This window comes from Adiantum capillus-veneris, chromosome 15, assembly GCF_014529385.1.
Source record: "Adiantum capillus-veneris isolate H3 chromosome 15, ASM1452938v2, whole genome shotgun sequence".
NCBI classification, from domain to species: Eukaryota; Viridiplantae; Streptophyta; class Polypodiopsida; order Polypodiales; family Pteridaceae; genus Adiantum; species Adiantum capillus-veneris.
Window position 1 is genome coordinate 124,594,075 of NC_140945.1, and position 20,935 is coordinate 124,615,009.

The 20,935-nt window shown below is 41.3% G+C and overlaps 1 protein-coding gene across 1 annotated transcript; it reads left to right on the forward strand.

The window, feature by feature from the left end:
• Nucleotides 1-3,938: 3,938 nt before the first annotated feature.
• Nucleotides 3,939-12,300, forward strand: TTN8 (Structural maintenance of chromosomes (SMC) family protein). Its single transcript, XM_086483086.1, has 19 exons — nucleotides 3,939-4,610; nucleotides 5,170-5,406; nucleotides 5,569-5,802; nucleotides 5,886-6,124; nucleotides 6,623-6,889; nucleotides 6,953-7,223; nucleotides 7,344-7,468; nucleotides 7,574-7,683; nucleotides 7,764-7,871; nucleotides 9,306-9,445; nucleotides 9,546-9,635; nucleotides 9,716-9,924; nucleotides 10,013-10,182; nucleotides 10,285-10,394; nucleotides 10,470-10,640; nucleotides 10,889-11,106; nucleotides 11,194-11,445; nucleotides 11,537-11,764; nucleotides 11,851-12,300. Exons 1-19 carry the CDS (start codon nucleotides 4,173-4,175, stop codon nucleotides 11,894-11,896), a joined length of 3,663 nt encoding a protein of 1,220 aa, XP_086339212.1. The 5' UTR covers nucleotides 3,939-4,172; the 3' UTR covers nucleotides 11,897-12,300.
• Nucleotides 12,301-20,935: the final 8,635 nt, after the last annotated feature.

The following is a 20,935-nucleotide window of genomic DNA, read 5'->3' on the forward strand; positions in this document are numbered from 1 at the left end:
TAGAGAAGTATGCAATGGTTTTCTCCGTTTAGGGGTGTTGGAGAGCGTTTTGCCCGCCATCTTCATGGAGCCATCTCCACCGAGATGGCAGGGGACTCACTTCTTTCTTGTTCTTTCGGTGGGGGCTCTACCGTTGAAACTTGGGTTCTCCTTTGAGAGGGAGATGCGTCATCAAGTAGTAAATTTTTGAGCCCTATGTACGGATCCTCCTCTTCTTCCCTTATCGGAGAGAGTCCTCTTTTGAAAGTCTCACAAGGAGCTTTCCTAGGTACTCTCTCTTCTTGGTGGGAAGTTTGGAGGATACCATGGGTGCGCAATTGCTGTAGCACTTCACATTGGAGGGATAGGTTGCCCAGGGCTTGCTAAAGCCTAGAAACAAGATAGTTTACAAGCATAGGGGCATCATTAGTTGCTCTTTCATTAGCAAAATCAAAGATATCAACATTCATTTCAATCTCTTTTCCTTTGTCAGTCATACTAGCAAATTTTAGATGTAAATTTTTACTTGTACTTTGGCACTTCAAGCCCTAGTTGCTACTCCTCTTTACCTTCAAAATAAGCACTCAAGCATCTATACCCGTGGCTTGAATATTATTAATTGCAAGGAATAGAAGAGAGGGTTCAACAAAGCCAAGACAACACCGGTTCCTGTCTAGCTTCTAATAGCTCAATAATGGTTAAGCCGTAAGCAAGCCCCGTAGGACTCCATTATTAAGACCATAGCTCTCCACAGTATCCCCGTTATCTACATAAAGCAGGAGTGCTTCAAGGATGAAAAATCCCTATTCTACTTATTCGTTTGCAATTAATAACACCAACCATTTGTAGCAAGCTTGCGGACCTCTCTTCTTGAGCAAGAAAAGAGAAACCAATAGCTTTGATACCAATGTAACATTTAATGCACTAGTAACTTGTGCATAGCGGAAATTGATAACATAGTGAGCATTTCGTTAAGAATAAGTTCCTAATGAGCATAGAGAGAGTACTTAATTTGAGAAAGCAACATAGCAATTTACACCTAGCTAATTTGGCATTGACAATACTTGAAAAGAGAGAGAAATAGAACAATTGACAACAGTTGAGGACCGGATTTACATGGAGCAGGTCCCCCTCCATAAAGACTTTGTATTATAGCTTCTCCCATCAAAGGAGACTTTTGTACAATACAATTCTTGTGTTTCTTGACAAAAATCGTTGGTGCAATGAAGATGGAAGCTTCATGCACCGAATTATGCTTGAAAAACGCACCTAATGTCCCTAGCCTCAGTCCCAAGACCTCACACACCTTCAAAAATGGTGAGAGCTAGCAGGGAATGAGGATAGATTGAGAGGAAGAAGAGGTATCTTATGAGAAAGAAGTATTCTCCTCACATAATCACTCTAGTAGCATAGATTAACTTAGTAATTAGCATGGTAGAGGAGACGAGCATGCCATTGAAGCTTGGCGCTCTTGGTTGGATTTGCATTCCATAGCCAAGAGTTGTTGGTGTAGGCCTCTACTTCTCAATGCTTGGAGAAGGAGATGGAGTTCTTCTTGCACACATGAGTTGTGTGTGTGTGTGTGTGTGTGTGTGTGTGTGTGTGTGGCAATGTGTTAGAATAAAATGCAGCCCTCTCTCTCTCATATTGGTCGACCCCTCTTGCTATTTGCTCGTGCTAGCCTCCCATTGGCTCCTGTAAAGCTAAGCCAATCACAAATTAGAAGCATAGTTGATAGCCTTTTGACAAGTGTCCCCCTTTCCCCTTTTGTGAGAGCTTTAGGTAATTAAATAATTCAATTAAACTCTCATTGGACCTCTTAGTCTTTTGGCCAATAGGAATCAGGCAAGCCATTGGGCTACTGAATGCTCATTAATCCCCTTGGTAGACTATCCAATAGTCTTCTAGGGAGCTTAATTTCTATTGGTTCGTTTATCAAGCATTTTTAAATTGATTAGACTAACTTTACTCTAGCCTAATTCTCATTGGTCCACCTCTATGGCCATCCAAAAGGATTTGAGGGGAGATTGGGGGCAACTGGTCTAGGAGCCTGACATGTGTCCAGTATTCCCTTTGTGTAAAGGGGGGGCCTTGGAGAGAGAGAGTGTGTGTGTGTTTCTCTCTCATCCCTACTAAAAGGGCTCGCCCCCCTCCTTCCTAGGGATGTGGGAAGACTTTTTAGTCTTCCCATGACCATCCAATTTTCCCCTTGCTTTGGCCATTGGATAAATGAGTTAATTTTTGGAACCTTAGCCTATGCAAGCCTTAATAAAGCTGAACCTTAGGTCTTTTAAGACCCATTGAAGCACATTGTTCTTTTGCAGACTGTCCCCCTTTGGATCCCTATTTTCCCTCCTTTGGATTCCTAACAGAGACCGATCTGGCAGCCTTACCAATATTCTAGTTTTTACTCCCCAGGTACTTCCCCATATTAAACAATCAGTTTAACATGAGAAAATCATTTGAGATTATTAGTTATTAGTTTTTATGACATTCAGACTAAACTTTTCATTTCTTTATCCATGCTATAGGGAATGTTGCAAGAATAGGTCAACAAGTTGGTCCTTTAGAGTTTTGATCGCACCCTCACCCTCGTATTTCACCAATTGGTCTCATGGAAATACCATCCATTTCAAGGTATCTAATAAAGTTACAACAATAGGATAAGAAATCACGGATATCTCCTAAGAATACAATCCACAAATAGGTTGCACCCAAATATGTTGAAGCTTTGAAGAGTTATGCAAAAGAGCATTACATGGAATTCCATATTTCAAGCATACTGATGATAGGTAGCTGTGCTCTTGTAGTGTGATGTTAATATCAAGTACTTAAACTCATAATGAAACAACACAATCATGGAGTTGCGAAGCATAATAATGCAAAAATGGTCACCTAGAACATATAATTCCTCTTAAAGATTGATCCACCTCAAAAAAACTCAATTTGCAAAAGCTATACTTGGTCAACCACCTCACCAAGAATATTCAACATAAGAGCTATAGTCATCCAAAACACCAACGTAACTGAGTGATTTGGCTTCCCTTCAACAACTCCCCATAGCCATCGATGTTGGCACGGATGGCTACATGCAATTATCAAAGGGCTTAAAGGAGCTATTAGAGCAATTTAATGACCTACATGGTTTTGACTGCATGCTAGGCAAGGAAAACAATGATGACCCCAAAATAAAACTAAGCAAACAAATCATGAAGGTAGCATCATCCCCCCCCCCCCCCCCCCCCCCCCCCCCCACACACACCCAAAATAATAACTAAGTGGCACGGGGTCTTTAATGAAGACCTCGTCATGGGATCAACGACGGACAACTAAGCGTGTGGATATCGAGGAGATCCGATGGTAGACAAAAAATTGGGGACGAGTCCCTCCCCCTGATTCGAACTCAGACGGGTACCGTGGCAATCCAATGCCTTAACCGGGCGCGTCCTGTGCGTGCATTTCATTGAAAAGTGGGTGTGTTTACATGTAGTTATGTTTGCTTCAGTTTACTCTATGGATGTCCAAGTTTACAAAATTTGTCCGAGTTTACTTTTTTCAAATCAGACGTTGCAGGGTATTTGCTTTTGTGGCTGGACTTCTCCTTCGCAGATGTCATCAATGGGGGGCGGGGGGTTGGTCCATTTAAGACCCCGTGTTCTTTACTTCTGAGGTCACGAGCTATAAAAAACTTGGTAGCCTAGACTTTGTAAAGTGATAACAAGGCCGTCACTAACTTGACGACGACGGCACTGCCTGATGAGAGAGAGAGAGAGAGAGAGAGAGAGAGAGAGAGAGAGAGAATTGCCTGAGACGAGAGCGACCGGGGAGAGTTTGCTACTGTCGGCTTTTTTAAAGTGCGTGCTATTTTTACTGCAACAAGCATGGCTCCAAGTCTTAAAATAGCTTCAAAAAGCCTAAAAGTTGTGTACAACATTTCATAGGCACCACGCCTATATCACTGCAGGCAGTGCCAACAAACGCCCCATAATTAGGAAGCTCGAAATGCGGCTGGGACAGCTTACATTAGAAGCTTCAAGCTGAATATTACTTCCCGCCTTCGAGATTCGACAGGTGGCTATGTCGGGCTGAACGTTGTTCAGTACCTGCGGGAAGGTAATCGTGATGGAACCCTAGATTCGTGCAGAAAGCAAGGGGAGAGAGACACAGACAGAGAAGGAGAGAGGGAAGTGAAGATGCCGTCGCTTGTAACTACCGGGCGTATAGAGAGGTTGGAGGTGGAGAATTTCAAGTCGTACAAAGGCCACCAGGTGATCGGCCCCTTCAAGAATTTTACGGCCATCATCGGCCCCAATGGAGCAGGCAAGTCCAACCTCATGGACGCCATCAGCTTTGTGCTCGGTGTCCGCTCCATGCAGCTCCGTGGTGCCCAGCTCAAGGATCTCATTTATGCCTTTGATGACAAGGAGCGTGAGCAGAAAGGAAGAAAGGCTTTTGTCAAGCTTGTTTATATAGCAGGCAATGGGGAGGAGCTCCATTTTGCACGCAACATCACTAGCTCCGGTTCGAGTGACTACAAAATCAATGGAAAATCTGTTTCTTGGGATGAATACAATGCCAAGATGAGATCGCTTGGTATTCTTATCAAGGCCCGCAATTTTTTGGTTTTCCAGGTAGGTTTTTTATGCTAAAGGGTTTTTTCTGATCACCTTGCAACAGCAGCATTGCACTTTTGGTGGTGTCTACCCTTTTTACACAGGAACATCGAGCACAGTACTTAATGTGCAAATTGTCCAAATTTATTCGCATGGGCTAGTAGAGACGCTAAATTTACCTTACATTATCGTGTGACCTCTATTGTCAGACTTTTGAGTGCCTTTGGAACTAACATATGCCGCATCCATAGCAACTTTCATGGCTCCTAAAAGGATCTTCTTGCATTACCTCTGTTATTTTAGATTTACCACAGAAAATGCATAACTGCAGCTGTTGGAATGTGTATGCCTGTAATTGACATGTGCCTTTCACACAAATGGCTCCCTGGCCCTTCGGACCCGAAAGAGGGCTTACACACTTCTAAACCATATTAGCAAATAAAGACTTTCTTGTGAGGCTGGTGATGTTTAGGAATCAGGTCTTTCTTTTGAGGCTGGTGAAGGAAGTCAAAATTCACGTAGATTTACACGACAGAGGATATGAAGTGTTAATGTGAGTATATTTGTCCCTGAGCAGGGGGATGTCGAGTCAATAGCTTCCAAAAACCCTAAAGAGATCACAGCTTTGTTCGAGCAAATTTCTGGCTCGGAGGAATGCAAAAAAGATTATGAAGAACTGGAAATGCAGAAGTCGCTTGCTGAGGAAAAGTCGGCATTTGCTTACCAGAAAAAGAGATCTGTAGCTGCAGAAAGGAAGCAGAAAAAAGAGCAGAAAGAAGAAGCAGAAAAACATCTCCGACTTCAGGGTGAACTGGTATGTCAATCGAAGCTTCTGCGCTTGCATTTTTGAATGAACAAATTTTTTGATGGTTTTATGCTTAATTTGTTGATTCTTATGCTAATGTCAAATATGCACTCAAATCCAGATTATGATTGCCAAAATAAGGTGTATACTAAGAGTTATGTTCTGTTTTAGAAAGCCTTGAAAACCGAGTATTTTCTCTGGCAAATGTACAATACTGAGAGGGACATTGAGAGAATCCAAGCAGAGCTGGAAACTGAGAAGGCAAGCCTTGCAGACGCTAATCTGGCTCAGGAGCAGCTGGAGAATGAAGTAAAGGAGAAGAAGAAAGAGCAATCTGTGTTTACAAAGGAAGCTCTGCTTTGTGACAAGAGAATTGCCAAAAAGAAAAGTGAGCTGGACAAGAAGGCAAGTTTTTTGACGTACGTCCTCGATTCCAGATCGGAGGTGGGTAAGTTACTGATGGTCTGATATGAATCCTATGACCACAGCATCCTGAAACATTGAAGCTCAAGGAGGAGAGGGTCCGAATTTTGCAAAAGATAAAGAACTGCGAAAAAGAGTTAGAAAAGAAGAAGGAGGAGCAGAAGAAACAAGCTAAGGAAATCGCAAAGCTACAGAGGGAACTTCAGGATGTGACTGCTGCTTTAAATGAATTGAATCAGCAAAGCCAGGAAGGAACAGGGACCCTGCAGTTAGCTGAGAGCCAGCTGGAGGAATATCATCGAATGTATGGAGTAGGCCTTCTTTTGTTTCTTTTGTCCCTGCTTTTTCTCATCATAAATGATAATCTAATTGATGGATAGACTAAAAAGTCTGTAAGTAGCTTAGTGGGCCGACGGTTCTTTTCTCTCATATGAGTTAAACATCATGTTACGTGTGCTCATATCGATTTTTTGAAGGGAAGTGGTAGAGTTAGTGGCTTGATTTCCCATGGTTGGCCTGTAAACTATTTATAAATCTGGTTCAACCGTATATATTTGAAAAAATCGTCGCTTGAGCTATGAACATAACCTTGGGCCCTTCAAACATGTTTTTTTTTTAAATTTGATTTTAGGCAACAAGGGGGTTTCTACCTTGAATATGAAGGAGGCTCTATCTTTGCCCATTTTCTCTTGTTTAGTGTTAACCATGCAGGAAAATATGCTCGTATGCTTTTTTATTAAAAATTTCATAAATTAAAATATTATAAAAGCTATTCAAAGTTTTGTCTTGTCCGTACATCCAGCAAGGAGGAAGCAGGGACCAAGACTGCCAGGTTGAAACAGGACAAGGAGGTGCTTGACCAACAACAGCGAGCAGATGAAGAAGCATTGAAAAATTTGGACGAAAATTTGCAGCAGCTTCAGAATAGAGATCAGCAGTTAGCATCTCAAGAAGAACAGATGCAAAACCGAAAGAAGAGATTACTTGATTCCGTTGCTAAGAACAAGGAGGATCTAGCTGAGGCTCGAAAAGAGTTTAGTCAACTGCAAGATAAATACCGCAAGTCCAGGTAGGCCTGCTATTGGTTCTAGCAGCACTGTTTCATGGCATGATGCGCTTCGTGGTGTCTCAGGACAAAATATGATAATCTGAAAGCGAAGGTTGATGAGATAGAGAATCAGCTTCGAGAAGTCAAGGCTGACAGGCGAGAGAGTGAGCGAGATGCAAGGCTGTCAGAAGCGGTAGAAAGTTTAAAGCGTCTCTTTCCTGGTGTACATGGGCGGATGACGGATCTTTGTCGGCCAATACAGAAGAAGTATAACCTTGCTGTCACTGTAGCTATGGGAAAGTTTATGGATGCTGTTGTTGTTGAGGATGAACACACAGGCAAGGAATGTATCAAGGCACGTAGACGAGTATTATGAAAATGTTATTGCCTGCTCGTGTTTGAAGCATTGGGTGGTGGTTGCAAAAATCTGCTTTCCTTCTTTTTGTTTAAGGTAGTGTCGTTCTTGATGTTGCAGTATTTGAAGGAACAACGTCTGCCCCCTCAAACTTTTATTCCTCTTCAATCAGCTCGAGTAAAACCCATTCACGAGAAATTGCGCACTCTTGGAGGCACTGCCAAGTTGATTTATGATGTTATACAATATCCTACAATTGAAGTTTAGCGGACTTGCTATAGAATTTATCCTATCTTTACCTTAATAGCTATAGAATTTATCCTATCCTATGTTTACCTTAATAGTAGCACATTTGATTCTGCTTTAGAGAAGGCAGTGCTGTATGCAGTGGGCAACACACTTGTGTGTGATATTCTGGAAGAGGCAAAGTCTTTAGCATGGGGGCGGGAGCGTTATAAAGGTGAGTAGCTTTTAAATTAAATTTGTCTTCCCTTCATAAGTCACTACTTCTCTTAAATATTTTGAAGTTAATGGGTACAGTGGTGACGCTTGATGGGATTCTGCTGTCAAAGTCTGGCACAATGACTGGAGGTTTAAGCGGTGGAATGGAGGCTCGCTCACAGAAGTGGGATGATAGAGCAATTGAAGGTATTGATTTTATTTTGGCTATATATTTTCGAGATGAGAATGATGGGACAAGGCTACATAACATCATATTGTATCGTACATTATGCTCTCTGGATGTTATACTTCAAATTTTGCATAGGATGTTTCAATGGAGATTTTCTTGAAGTTTTGGCAAGCTTTTAATTCCGTGTAAACATATAAATTCAAATCTAGTCTTCACACTTACTTACTTAGAATATAGACCGGGCACTCTACAGAGGATCCCAGATGCAGGTCACCAGTTGGACTTCTACCAGCAGGACACAGTTTCAGTACAATATGCAGCACCAGGCTTGGACTATGTGGAAGGCTCAATGTGCTCACATTCTGGGCTTGCAGTCCTCCCCTACATCCACCATTTCGATAGCCATTTGGACTGAGCTGCGGCATACTCTTCGCAGTCAGTGGGTTACTTCAGCCGGCTCCACCGGGCAGCAGAGCAGCATAGATGAGCCTTCCTTCACACATGGGCGAGATCGTCAGTTCTTTTCAGTCGGGATCATGCCCTCATTACATGGCACTATGCACCTTCCCAGTGGTTCATTTAACACTCATCGTACAGACCACCTTGACGTTTACATAGCCTACCCATTGTTACCTCGCTTTTGTACTTTCTTTGGGTGATAGGCCATTAAGCATCTCCAGAGGTATCTTTTGTACACAGCATACAGCCTTTTCTCACTAACAAAAAAAAAAAGTGTGTACACACACACACACACATATCTTGAGTGGGATTCTCTTTATTCTGGGAGACACCTATAGTTCTATGTTTCAGCTTTTGGGTGTCACAGTTCAATTCTTTGTTTCATCAATATTTCCACTAGACAAGATCATGATTTAATCACGTCTCTTGATACAAGAGAGGGGATTGGTTCAAATATTTATGTCTCTCTAGTCTCTCTGTTGTTCATGTTCCTCGTTTTTTTAAGATTCTTTTTTTTAATTTTTTCTTTTGTCGTTGTCTCTTGCTTATGGGGTGTGTTCTCATGGTTGGGAAAAAAGAGCCTAATCTCTACCTCTCTAATCATTTTGTTAATTATTATTTCGTTTTTGTCATTTACACAATTCTGTTCATTCAATAAATATATCATTTCCCTTTATTTAGTAGGACTTAGAGTGAATCTTCACCTTTTTCTTCATTGCCAAATCAAGTCTGATTTTTGCATCTCTTGTGCAAATAACACACTCTGGGCATGCCAGACTTGAACTTAAATATTCATATCATTTGCCTGTACATGGCAGGCTTGAACATAAATATATCATTTTATGTTGGTAACGATTTTATGTGTTTTTAGTGCAGCTGTACTGTTTGCATGTGCTTTTGGGATTGCCTGTCATTCTTGTGATGGTCTTCTTGTAGCCAAAGAGCTTTCTCCTTTTGGCCTAGGTTTACATGAACATTTTTCTCTCTTTCAGGACTGAAAAAGAACAAAGAGCGATATGAAGCAGAGATGGCAGAGCTAGGTTCTGCAAGGGAGATGCAAAGCAAAGAAGCAGAAGCTGCGGGAAAAATCAGTGGGCTTGAAAGAAAGATACAGTATGCAGATATTGAGATGGTGCGTATATCCACGGTAGAGTTGTTTTTTTTTTTGAGTTCATGTAGGCAGGGCCTTTCTATCTTGGTACGAAGTTCCAACTCTGCAGTTCATCTGGCAGAAAACAATCGAAGACAAACTCATGAAGCTGCGCCAGGAAAGGGAGGTTATTGCCAAAGAGATAAATCGCATTTCTCCAGAGATCAAGAAGGTACTCATTCTGGTTAGGGATTGCTGGTTTATTATGGCCAATACTAGTGAACTTACAGTGGAAATGGTGAATGTCCAAAGATCCGCGAGAATATAATGGCCAGGAACAAAGCTATTATGAAGCTTGAAAATCGAATCAATGAGATAGTAGACAGAATTTACAAGGATTTTAGCAAATCTGTTGGTGTTACCAACATCCGTGAGTATGAAGAAAATCAATTACGTGTGGCTCAAGAGTTAGCAGAAAGACGACTGAGCTTAAGCAGTCAAATTTCAAAGCTGAAGAATCAGTGAGTAATGCTAATGCATCACATTCTAGCCGATGAGAAAATTCTGCAATGTACCACATCCTTGTTCCTAACCTCAGATCCTTTACAGGCTTCAGTATGAGCAGAGAAGGGATACTGAGGCCCCTTTGCGAAAGATCAACTCCACTCTTGATGCCTTACGGGAAGAATTGGTAAGAGTGCAGAGCCAGGAATCAGAAGCAAAAGCAGCTATGGATGCAGCGACTCAACAATTAGAGGAGATGAAAAAAGAGGCTGAGGGTGTGGTTTTGCTAACTACAGTCTTTGATTATTTTGGACTGTTATTTGCTTTCACCTATTCAGGTCATGAAAATCTTATGTTTTTGATACTTTGTACCGCAGGGATTAAAGCTAAGGTCGATGAATTTGAGAAAGAATTGCAGGAGCTGAAAAAACGGATAACTAATGGAACCACGAACCTTGGCAAGCTTAAACGGTCGCTCTCTGCCAAGGTATGGGAAGTTTTGAGCTCTCATTAGGCTATAGTGATCCTAGATCTTATTTCATGTGTTTTCCTTATGCTGCAGGAAACACAAGTTGAGCAATTGAAATCGCGCCGGCAAGAAGTTCTCGAAAATTGTGAATTGGATCAAATAAAGCTTCCTACGGTCTCTGACTCCATGGACATAGACTCTGCTGAGTCCAGTGGGCAGCTTATGACATATGAGTACTCAAAGCTGTCTAAATTTAATATTGAGGTGGTTGTCTGGCCAGTTTATTCTGTTATGAATGATAGCTTCTCCACCCTTTCCTTCCAAGTTTTTGCTACTCCCAAGTACAGAAGTAGAATTAGAAATTTTCACACATTGATCTTAATTGCACTCAGTCTTCCATTTGACTATTGTGTATCTGTTAGCATCTTTCACTAAGGGAAAACTCTCTGCTCATGCTTCGGCAATGATATCATGGATGTTTTGATCCTACTGATTCTTGAAAGCTGTGGCAGGATGCTACATCTTCTGAAATAGAGAAGTTGGATGCAGAGTTCAAAGCAAAGCTTGCCTCTATTTCTCAGGAGTTAGAAAAAACTGCACCAAACCTTAAAGCCTTGGATCAATATGAAGTCCTTCGAGAAAGAGAAAGGGAAGCAGTAGAGGAATTTGAGGCAGCTCGTAGAGAGGCTAAGGAAATTACGGATAAATATAATGGTGTGAAACAAACAAGGTTGTTAACTTGCTCAAAAGCTTTTCTAAGTAACCTCCTCTGAATAAGTTAGTGCCCCCTTGAACAATGTTTTGTTGTGTCTAACAGGTATCAGAGGTTTATGGATGCTTTCAACCATATCTCCACTCACATAAATAAGATCTACAAGCAACTAACCCAGAGTGCCACCCACCCACTCGGTGGAACAGCCTACTTAAGTTTGGAAAATGAGGATGAGCCTTTCTTGTATGGGATCAAATACACAGCCATGCCCCCTACGAAGCGCTTTAGGGACATGGAACAACTTTCTGGTGGAGAAAAAACTGTCGCTGCTCTTGCTCTACTTTTTGCCATTCACAGGTATGGTGATAAGAAGCACTGTGGAAATTTGCTCCCGTTCTTAAATTCATATTCCTATGTATGTAGTTTTGGCTAATGCGGTGTCATGCAGTTTCCGGCCCTCTCCCTTTTTTGTTCTCGATGAAGTTGATGCTGCTCTTGATAACTTAAATGTGGCCAAGGTTGCAGCCTTCATTAGAGCCAAATCGAGGGATGACACCATAGGCCAAGACAATGAAGGCAAGGGCGTTGGTTTTCAGAGTGTGGTGATATCGTTGAAGGACTCCTTTTATGACAAAGCGGATGCGTTAGTTGGGGTTTACAGAGATTCTGAGCGGAGGTTAGTGTTTTTTAGGCTTCTTCATTGGCTTTAGGGAAGTTTTATAATGTGAGTGCAATTTCTGAAGAAGCTTTTGTGCACTGCAGTTGCTCGAGTACTCTAACATTTGACCTAAGCAAGTACAGTGAGTAATTTCAATCTTATGGGGGGATAAGGCTGTTCTGACGTGAGGATAACGACTGCTTTGGTTAAAGTTCGTGCTGCACCGTGTATAATGATGATGTAAATAGTTTCCCTGCTGGGTTCGTGTTGTTTCTAGAGTTTTAGAGTAGTGGTTCATGATTTGTGTTTCCTCACTTTCAAGGTCTTTGAGATATGTAGGGTTGTTCAAGGGTATAGCTTATAAACTAGGAATCCCCCCTTCCTGAAGTACCGACAGTTCTTCCATCTACATGCTAATCACTAACAATGATGGATCCTTGTACGGTTGCACTAACCTTGTCTTTGTAAATGTTAGTCTTTGTAAATGATGTAAGTCCACAATGCCTCCATGTTTATTGCCCGGGGGGTAATTCATAGAAGGTTTTGCTCTTCAATTCTTTTTGTTCACGCAAATTGGTAGTTCAGTTTTAGGGCTGATATATGTTGTTTTTATAGAACAATACTCTGTGAAAACGATGTTACTTTTCTCAATCATTGCACGTCTTTGCAATCAATTGCTGACATATGTTGTTTTTATAGAACGATAGACTCAGTGAAAACGATGTTGCTTTTCTCAATCATTGCACGTCTTTGCAGTTAATTTGTTTGAACTTTGTTGTTTGTTGGCACTCCTTTCCGGTAGAAAGGGAGGGTGTATGCTGAGGGAGTTTCAGCTTGAGTACAACGGACTACCCTCGAAAGTTTTAAAGTTATGTCTTTTATTTTTCTCTCTCAAGGCAGTGCCTATGTTGTCATAGATGCCTCTTTTTTTGGCCGCTAAATTTTGCTGGCCTTTCGAAGTCTACAATTAGGAACAGAGCTTGCATGCTTGTCGCAAAATTAGTGTCTTGAAACAACCATACTATGAGAATCATAGGCTTCACCATGATCATTCATAGCCGATTCTTCACATGTACTCTAGTACTAAGCATGCCCCCAATCAACTCGGATGCCCCCTGATGCTTATTTGATTATCTTCCTAAATTGTTCAGAAAGGAAGATTTTTAATGTTTCAAAGAGGCCAATGTGCCTAATGAGACTACAATAGTGCATACAATGAGATAAGGGGAAATTAAGACTGGAAAATTCCGTACGTCTATCTAAAGTACACTAGCCATTATTGAAAAGCTGGTCTCAGGGTATCTTTCTCGAAGGAAGGTATATTTTGCATGATTAAGAAACATTGGTTTATTTCTCCAACACAAAATATCTCTGATTTGTCTATTATTTCTTGTGTGATTTGGGTCTCCTCTTTTGCGTGCTTGCATCTTGTTGGGTTGAGTGGCATTGCTACACTTAACATGAAACTTCTGTGAGTAAAGGTTGCGGGATGTTATCGCAACACCTTGAGTCCTGTGGAGTCATTGAGCTTGGATGGGATGAATAGGCCAGGTCTCCTCTCTCATAGATTGTTTTCTTGCCTGACATATATAGTTTCAAAAGGGATAACCCCAGCCATCTTTGATCCAATGTATTTGACTCGTCTTAGTGGGCCAAAACTCTCTAGGAACTAGGGAGTGATTTCATCGTTGGATATTTGTAAATTTGAAATGTAAATGCTCCATCTTTGGCTCTCTTAGAAGTATCTGGTCCTTGTCTTTGTACTTTTCCATGTACTTGTGCATGTCCTTAATTGATATTATGAGTGGATGGATATGGCCAATATATGTAGTAATCCATGTGAGAGCTAGTAGGTGTCCATTAACAGGTCGGATGAAGCCCTATGACATCGAAAGTTGTAGGAAGTATAGCTCGATCATTGTTCCACAAAGGAAAGGTGGTTTGCTCTAGGCATTCTCTATATCATGTGTCATCATGTTTGCTTGTTTACCTGGTTCAAATCGTGTTTGGAAGCTCCCCAATGTAAGGCTTATCTCATTTGTCCTCATAGGGGGGATAGTCTGCCAATCTGCATTCTATGTGCTCATCTACGTACATAAGCAATGCTTGACACCTTCACTTGCTAATTGCATGGACGATGTCAATCTGGTTGTGGATATCCATCTTTCAAGGGACCTCTCAAAATATGTGAAGGAATGCCATAGCTTGGACTGATGCCTCAATCATTATGGGTTTTGCCACCATCTTTGGTCTCATGATTGGATGTGGAATTAAGGCTTCACTCTCATCATCATGACTAGTAGTGTCATCCTATGCTCCCTCCCAATGAGCATAAGATTCCTTTGGGCCGTCATGCTTATCTCCTTGTATAGTAAAGACTTTACTGCCACATTACTGCGCTCGGAACTAAAGTATTTAGAACCCACACCTTACTTTGTGGCTCTGGAACTTCTTGAAAGTGCACCAAATGCTTCATATGTTCATAGCTTCATGCAAGTCAAGCATGTCATGTCTTTTGCCAAGAGAAATGCTGCCCTTTGATAGCTCTCGAGTCATCTAAGCAGTTGAGGTATTGAAGACCATGCCTTTAGTCTTTTGTAAAATCACCCTAAGATCTGTATCTTTGTGCCCAAAAGGCTCACAATGCATGTAAATGGTTTTAAGTCACTTTGGTGAGTCATATAAGTAGAATGTTCTTCACATACAACATCTCTATCAATGCCCAATCTAAACTATTATGGTTAGCTCTTGTCCCTCCTTTCTCCTTAAATCTCGAGGCTTGATCTAGGTAGAGCCCAATTAATGTAATTGAGTTGGCATCTTGCCTTAATTATGCTTTGGTCGATATTTATGCCTAATGTGGAGTCCTCATGATAGCTCAAAAGGTTCTTGAAGAGCTTCTTGATTGGGCATTGGGTGCTACGGATGACAAATTTTGGGGCCTTTTGGGTGTCAAGTTGTTTGAAAAATTGGTTTTAGTGGGTGGAAGAGGGATCTTTGAAAAGCTGCCATGTGACAGTGGGCTTTATCGCAATTGTGAAGGAGTGAAGGGAAATTCTCTTAATAATTCCCACGTTATGACTTACCTCAACATCATGAGCTTCTACTCGGGAGGCACGGCATACCTAGCTAGGTACGATTGGGGGCAGGGGACCCCGGACGGCCCGGTGGGGGGGCCGGGGGTCCCTTGCTCCCAATCGGACCTAGCCTCCTGAGCAGAAGCTCATGATGTTATGCATTGTATGAAAAACATTGAAAAAGGCTCCCTTTTCCTACATGAGAAAATTTTTAAATCTTCTTGTGTAATTTGAAGAGCTATTGGTTTCAAATATTTGCAAACAAGTTCAAGAGCTTGCAAGGGAATATAACCCACCATATGAAGTAAATCACGAATGGCTACAGGTGCCAAGCCGACATCATGGGGCTCACAACTCTCCTCACACAAAAAAGACATTATCTTGAATAATTTACCTCCTAGGGGAAGAGTGCATGTCACTTGTGCTGACATTATGGCTTGCAGGTGACTTGTGTCCTTTTGCTTACGGGCTCTCTTTTGAACTTGGTCACAAGTACTGTATGCGATTTAGCCTTCCTCAGCTCTAGTAACACCCATATTTAAGAGGGGAAGGCAATGGGATCAAAGGCGAAGAAGTCCATGCATGAACAAGGTTTAGCCTTGTATCTCCTAGGTATTGTATCTCCTAGGTATTTATGAAGCAATACCCAAAGTGATTTTTAAATGCCTACTATCATTGTCGTGCTATAGTATGTTTTTAACACTTAGCCTTGTCTCGTCAAAGTTGTATTTCTTGAAGAAATCAATGTATTCCAAGGGTGGAGAAACTTTACTCTCTTTCTATTCCAAAGACATCACAAAAACTTCATCAACTCTCCAAGATAGAGCTTCATAAACTTCCTAAAATCCCAACTTCTATGCACCCATAACTATGCTTGCCAGGCTTCACTTTTCATAACCAAGGGTGAAAGAACAATACAAAAAACCTACCCTTTCTATTCTTTGCGCAAACCTACCCACCATGCATGATGTCTTCAACTCTCCATAGAGAGAGAGTTTCAAGAATTATATAAGTTGGAATCCCCTTCTTCCTCTCCATCAAAAGATAGAGAGAAAGACCAACAATTCCTTCCTTCCCAATCACATGGAAGAGCCTCCTCTTTGCGGATGTCAATAGACCTCTCTCCTCCTCTCCGTTGAGCCAAAAAAACTCACCCCTGTTCGGAAATAGTCCCCAAAACTGTCTAAAGCATATGATTCCCCTCCAATATCCCAAAATAATCCTCATTTTCCCTCTCTTTGCTCGTGGCTCCCCCCCCCCCCCCCACCCCCCCCCCACCCCCCCCCCAATCCCAATATTGGAATAGCGGCCAATAGGGCCGATTGGTGAACGTTTTCGTCCATGTTCGTGCACGTGCACTTTCAAGGCGGATTTTGGTTTTGATTGCTACGCCATCATGCTTATTATCCATAGCATATTTCTAGTAGGAATCTTGGGATTTTTTCTCCCTTTCAAAGCTGTTTCGGCTCTCAAAATCTCAACACATCAAAAGATAGCTTTTTGATAGCTAGTTTGGAGCTCGAGCAAGTACCCAAGCAGGAGGCAACACCAGAGCTGAGAGAGAGAGAGAGAGAGAGAGAGAGAGAGAGAGAGAGAGAGAGAGAGAGAGAGAGGATTGTGGACACAGACAAAGAGCGAGTCTTGGATAGTGGAGGATTCAAATCGGATTGAGGAGGAGTATTTTAGCATTGATACACAAGTGGAGTGCTTTTTTTGACACAAAGATACAGGTAATTCTTCTCGGAGGATCGGATCCAGATTCGACATTGACAATAGGTTTACAAGTTGGGAGCATCGTTTTTGCTCCATTTAGAGATTTTCATAGTGTCACATGTATCTAGTGGATTCTTTGCCTTTTTTAAGAGATTCTTTGATTGGTTATATGTGGTCTTTGGTTGTATATATGTCATGTGTGGTTATCTTTGAGAGACCTAGTCTCTAGTTTGCTACATCCATAGTCACCTTCAGGTTATTAGCCCGCATGTACTGTTGGATACAGGTATAGGTTTCCACATCAACTTTGGCAGGGTTTTGCATCACTTTATGTTTTTTGGTGGGAATATGCATATTGGTTTATGAGTATAGCAAAAAATTTTGAGTGCCGAGAGATCTCAAGAGCAACATCCTTACAGGGATTATATGTTGATTATCAATCCTTGTTGTATTTAGTCAATAAACCTTGTTCCACGAGAAGAATTATACGATGGTTGTTAATTTTCCTTGAATTTGATTTTACCGTTGTGGTGAGACCTAGTAAAAGACCTGTCATGGAGGATCATTTGTCTCGCATACCCAATGGTGAAGCCCCTACTGGAGTCGATGATGAATTGCCCGATACTTCTCTATTTTTAGTCGAAACCATACCTAAATGGAGTGAGAAGATTGTGAACTTTCTAGTTAATGGTTTTCCACCCAAAGAGCTTGGTAAGGACATAGCTCAAAAACTGTTAAAAGAATGTGAACCTTACTCTCTCATTGCAGGAACTCTCTACATGCTAGGAAATGAAGATATTCTTAGACGTTGTACCCGTGAGGATGAGTATTTGTACATACTGCAAGAAGCCCACATGGGTATAGCCGGAGAACATTTCTCAGGGAAACTAACAACTAGAAAGGTGTTGCAATCAGGCTATTGGTGGCCTACCTTATTCAAGAATGCATCACTTTTTGTAAAAGGATATGATGAATGCCAACGTTACAAGATCACGCAACGGAAGGATAGGATGCCCTTACACCCTATTAAAGTGAATCAACCATTTGAAAAATGGGGTTTGGACTTTGTAGGCCCAATTAGTCCGGCAGCTCGTAGAACTCAATCTCGATATATTATCGTTGCCACTGACTATGTAACAAAGTGGGTGGAAGCCAGGGCGACACGCAAGGCTGATGCAAGGTCTGATGCAAGGTCAACTGCCAAGTTTCTCTTTGAGAACATTATTACAAGATTTGGTTGTCCCTTTGAGATTGTGAGTGACAATGGCACTCATTTTATAAATGGAGTGATAAAAGAACTCACTACCAACTTCATGATAGCTCACCATAAGTCCACGCCTTATTATCCACAAGCAAATGACCAAGCTGAGAGTACCAACAAAACTCTCATCTCCATTTTGACAAAGAAAACTCTCATCTCCATTTTGAAGCTTATCGCACATATTGGGATTTGAAGCTGACTTCAGCCCTATGGGCTAATCGTACTTCTTACAAAGTGGCTATTAATTGTACACCATTCTAAATGGTATATGGCCAAGAAGCAGTTATGCCATGGGAGTTTGTAATTCCTAGTCTGCGTGTAGCTTCACAAGAAGGTTGGGATGGTAACCCTTTCGTTGAGCGCTTATATATCCTTGAAAGGTTCGATGAAGAAAGGCAATTGGCTGTGCAAAACGCACTTGTGGAGAAAGATAGGAGGAAGAAATGGTTTGACCGTCATCTAAAGAACAAGGATATCAATGTCAGTGATAAATTCCTTATGTATGGAGTGCGTAACGAAAAGAAAAAGTTAAAATATGCGAGAAAAGGACCATATAGAGTATGTGAAATCACCCCACAAGGAACCATTCGTGTGGAGACTCTTGATGAAGTTGAAACCATCGGGTTCCAATTGTAGCATATTTAAAAGATATTATGATCCTTTAAGACAAGAGGAACTACGTGCCATCCATAAAAAAAAGACAGCCAAGGCACAAACAGAATTGAAGAAGATATAAGCTCAAGCTGAGGCTAAAGAGCGATAACAATGCATAAGACGCCAACGAGAGGCCAACCTTGGAGTTACACATGCATTCCACATTGAAATAAAGGATGATTGGTTGGACTCTGACATACCTCTACGATACCCTATTGAGCTGAATAGCACCTATGAAAAAGTGCTATGTAATGCTTTATTGGACACGGGTGCTAAGTATAATCTGTTGTCATATGGAGTGTGGTGTCAGTTGGGAAAGCCACCTCTATTTGGGAATATTATCCATGTCAAGGGTGTCAACAAGAAAAAAACTACGGTTTTTGGAATTTGGTACACTTCTGTCAGTTATGGGGTTGTAGCTCAAGACTTTTTGGTCATGCTTGCTAGAACTATGGAGGGTAATATAAACCTAGGACGCATGTGGATGATAGCCACCAACGGCACTATTGATTGGGAGACTGGGGATGTCACAACGCAGAAACCAACTCTTAGCCCTGCCACTCAAGCCATAGTCCCTGAGATATTGCCTCTTAAGGAAATAAAACCCAAAACATTGCATGTCCAGGAGGTTGAACCATATGTCCCCATAGACCAACTCTCTAGAGCTTCAATTGCTGTAGTTGAAATAAAGCTTGAGACACACAAGACCCATCCTAATATAACAAACAAAACATACAAGTGGACCCCTAAAGCTTCTTTAGTGACCATAGCTAGTGCTAAAAGACAGGAGCATGGTAAGAGACGTCCCACTCGCCCCATGAAATGTAAAGAAACATTGCGTTGGATTTTTAAAAAACTATTGGAAGCCCAAGGCTACTATAAAGGAAATGATCAAATCTGGGTGCCAAAACCAAGATAAAAAAGTAAAAGAGCAAGAGCCACCAAACAATAATGTGGAAACTTATAAGTTCTATACATAACACAAAATCATAAAAACACATGATGCACAAGAACACGACCCTTGTAATATTTGCACTCTAATCATCATCTATCTGTGTGTATAGATATGGCTAGTACGCTAGAGCCATCCACTCCTGCCTTGGGGTGAGAGGTACCCTCGTTACTTTCACAAGTATACACATGGTCTTTTCGGTGCTTGCCCATGAATCTTTTCGATGCTTGCCTGTGAATGGGATTTGGTAGGTACGCTAGTATGTGAGAGGAATTTCGAGGAGTTAGAATGGTTGATACGTCTCTTGACCACGACTGATCCATTCATCAACTATACTACTTCCTTTTATCTATGCTTCCACATTTACATGTTTGCATCTTGTCATTTGAATTCTAACAATGCATAAAATTTATGAAGTTGTGACATTGCTAATTTAGATGCTATAATTTTTTCAAACTTCTAGTACCTTGTTCTTCTCTTTGAGTTTGGTCTATTAATTGGCTTTAAGTAGACATCAGGACTTTAGGCTAAACTAAGCCACTCATTTGCCGACTTTAATTCCTAAATAGTCTGTTAATTGTAGTAACTTTAGTAATGTTTTAGGCTATGAGAATATAGGTCTCTCTAGCTTATTCCACCTAATTGTGACTTGTGTTGTGGAAGTCCATGTGTTAAGCTGGTATTTGAGACCTCGAGTTTCCCGGCTAGTTTATGCTCAAGCTGGTATTTGAGACCTTGAGTCCCCCAGCTACTTGTAGCAACTATGACAACAACAAAAAAGAAAACAAAAAAAAAGTGAAAAAGAAAAAAGAAAGCAAATAGCACAAAATTCCTTGTATTTTATGTTGATCACACTTAAGTGGTATAAGTGACAAAATCACTAGTCCTTAGACCCCGACGAGCATTCCTAGGGTTAACTACTCTTCAATCAATATTTTTTAATTAACGTTGGTCAATCTAGTACTTACTTTAGCCCTAGCTCTTGTGTACTTCTCTTAGAGTCGACCTAATAGACCCTAACTCAATTGCATTTTATTCAGGTACTACGCTTGTTCTAGTTGGCAATGTTACAATTCATGAATTTATTTTTGCATTTCCTAAAATATCATGTATGCATTTCACTTATTGCACGCCTGCACCAGCTGCCTTTGAGCTCTCACAATGTTATTTTTCTTCTGACACAGGTACTTCTATCGTGGATCCCGATGCTGCACTGTTATATTCCGAGGACGAAATCTACATTAGGAAGGGGGGCATGTTAACCACCGGGGTCCACTTCTAATAGTCATGGGCCGGGCTTGTCGGTCCAATAGAAAAAGGGTAAGAGTGATCGCCGATGAGAGGCGCACTCTAATTGGAACATTCAAGGGTTAGTTGGCTAAGCATGGGTGCACGAGCTCATATAAAAGTCATCTAAACCTAAAAATTGCTCATTCTCTCATTTGTGCAATTGAAGAGTGCTCTTGCTCCATCTCCATCTTCTTCTTCTTCATCTCCTTGTGTGTGTGTGTGTGTGTGTGTGTGTATGAGAG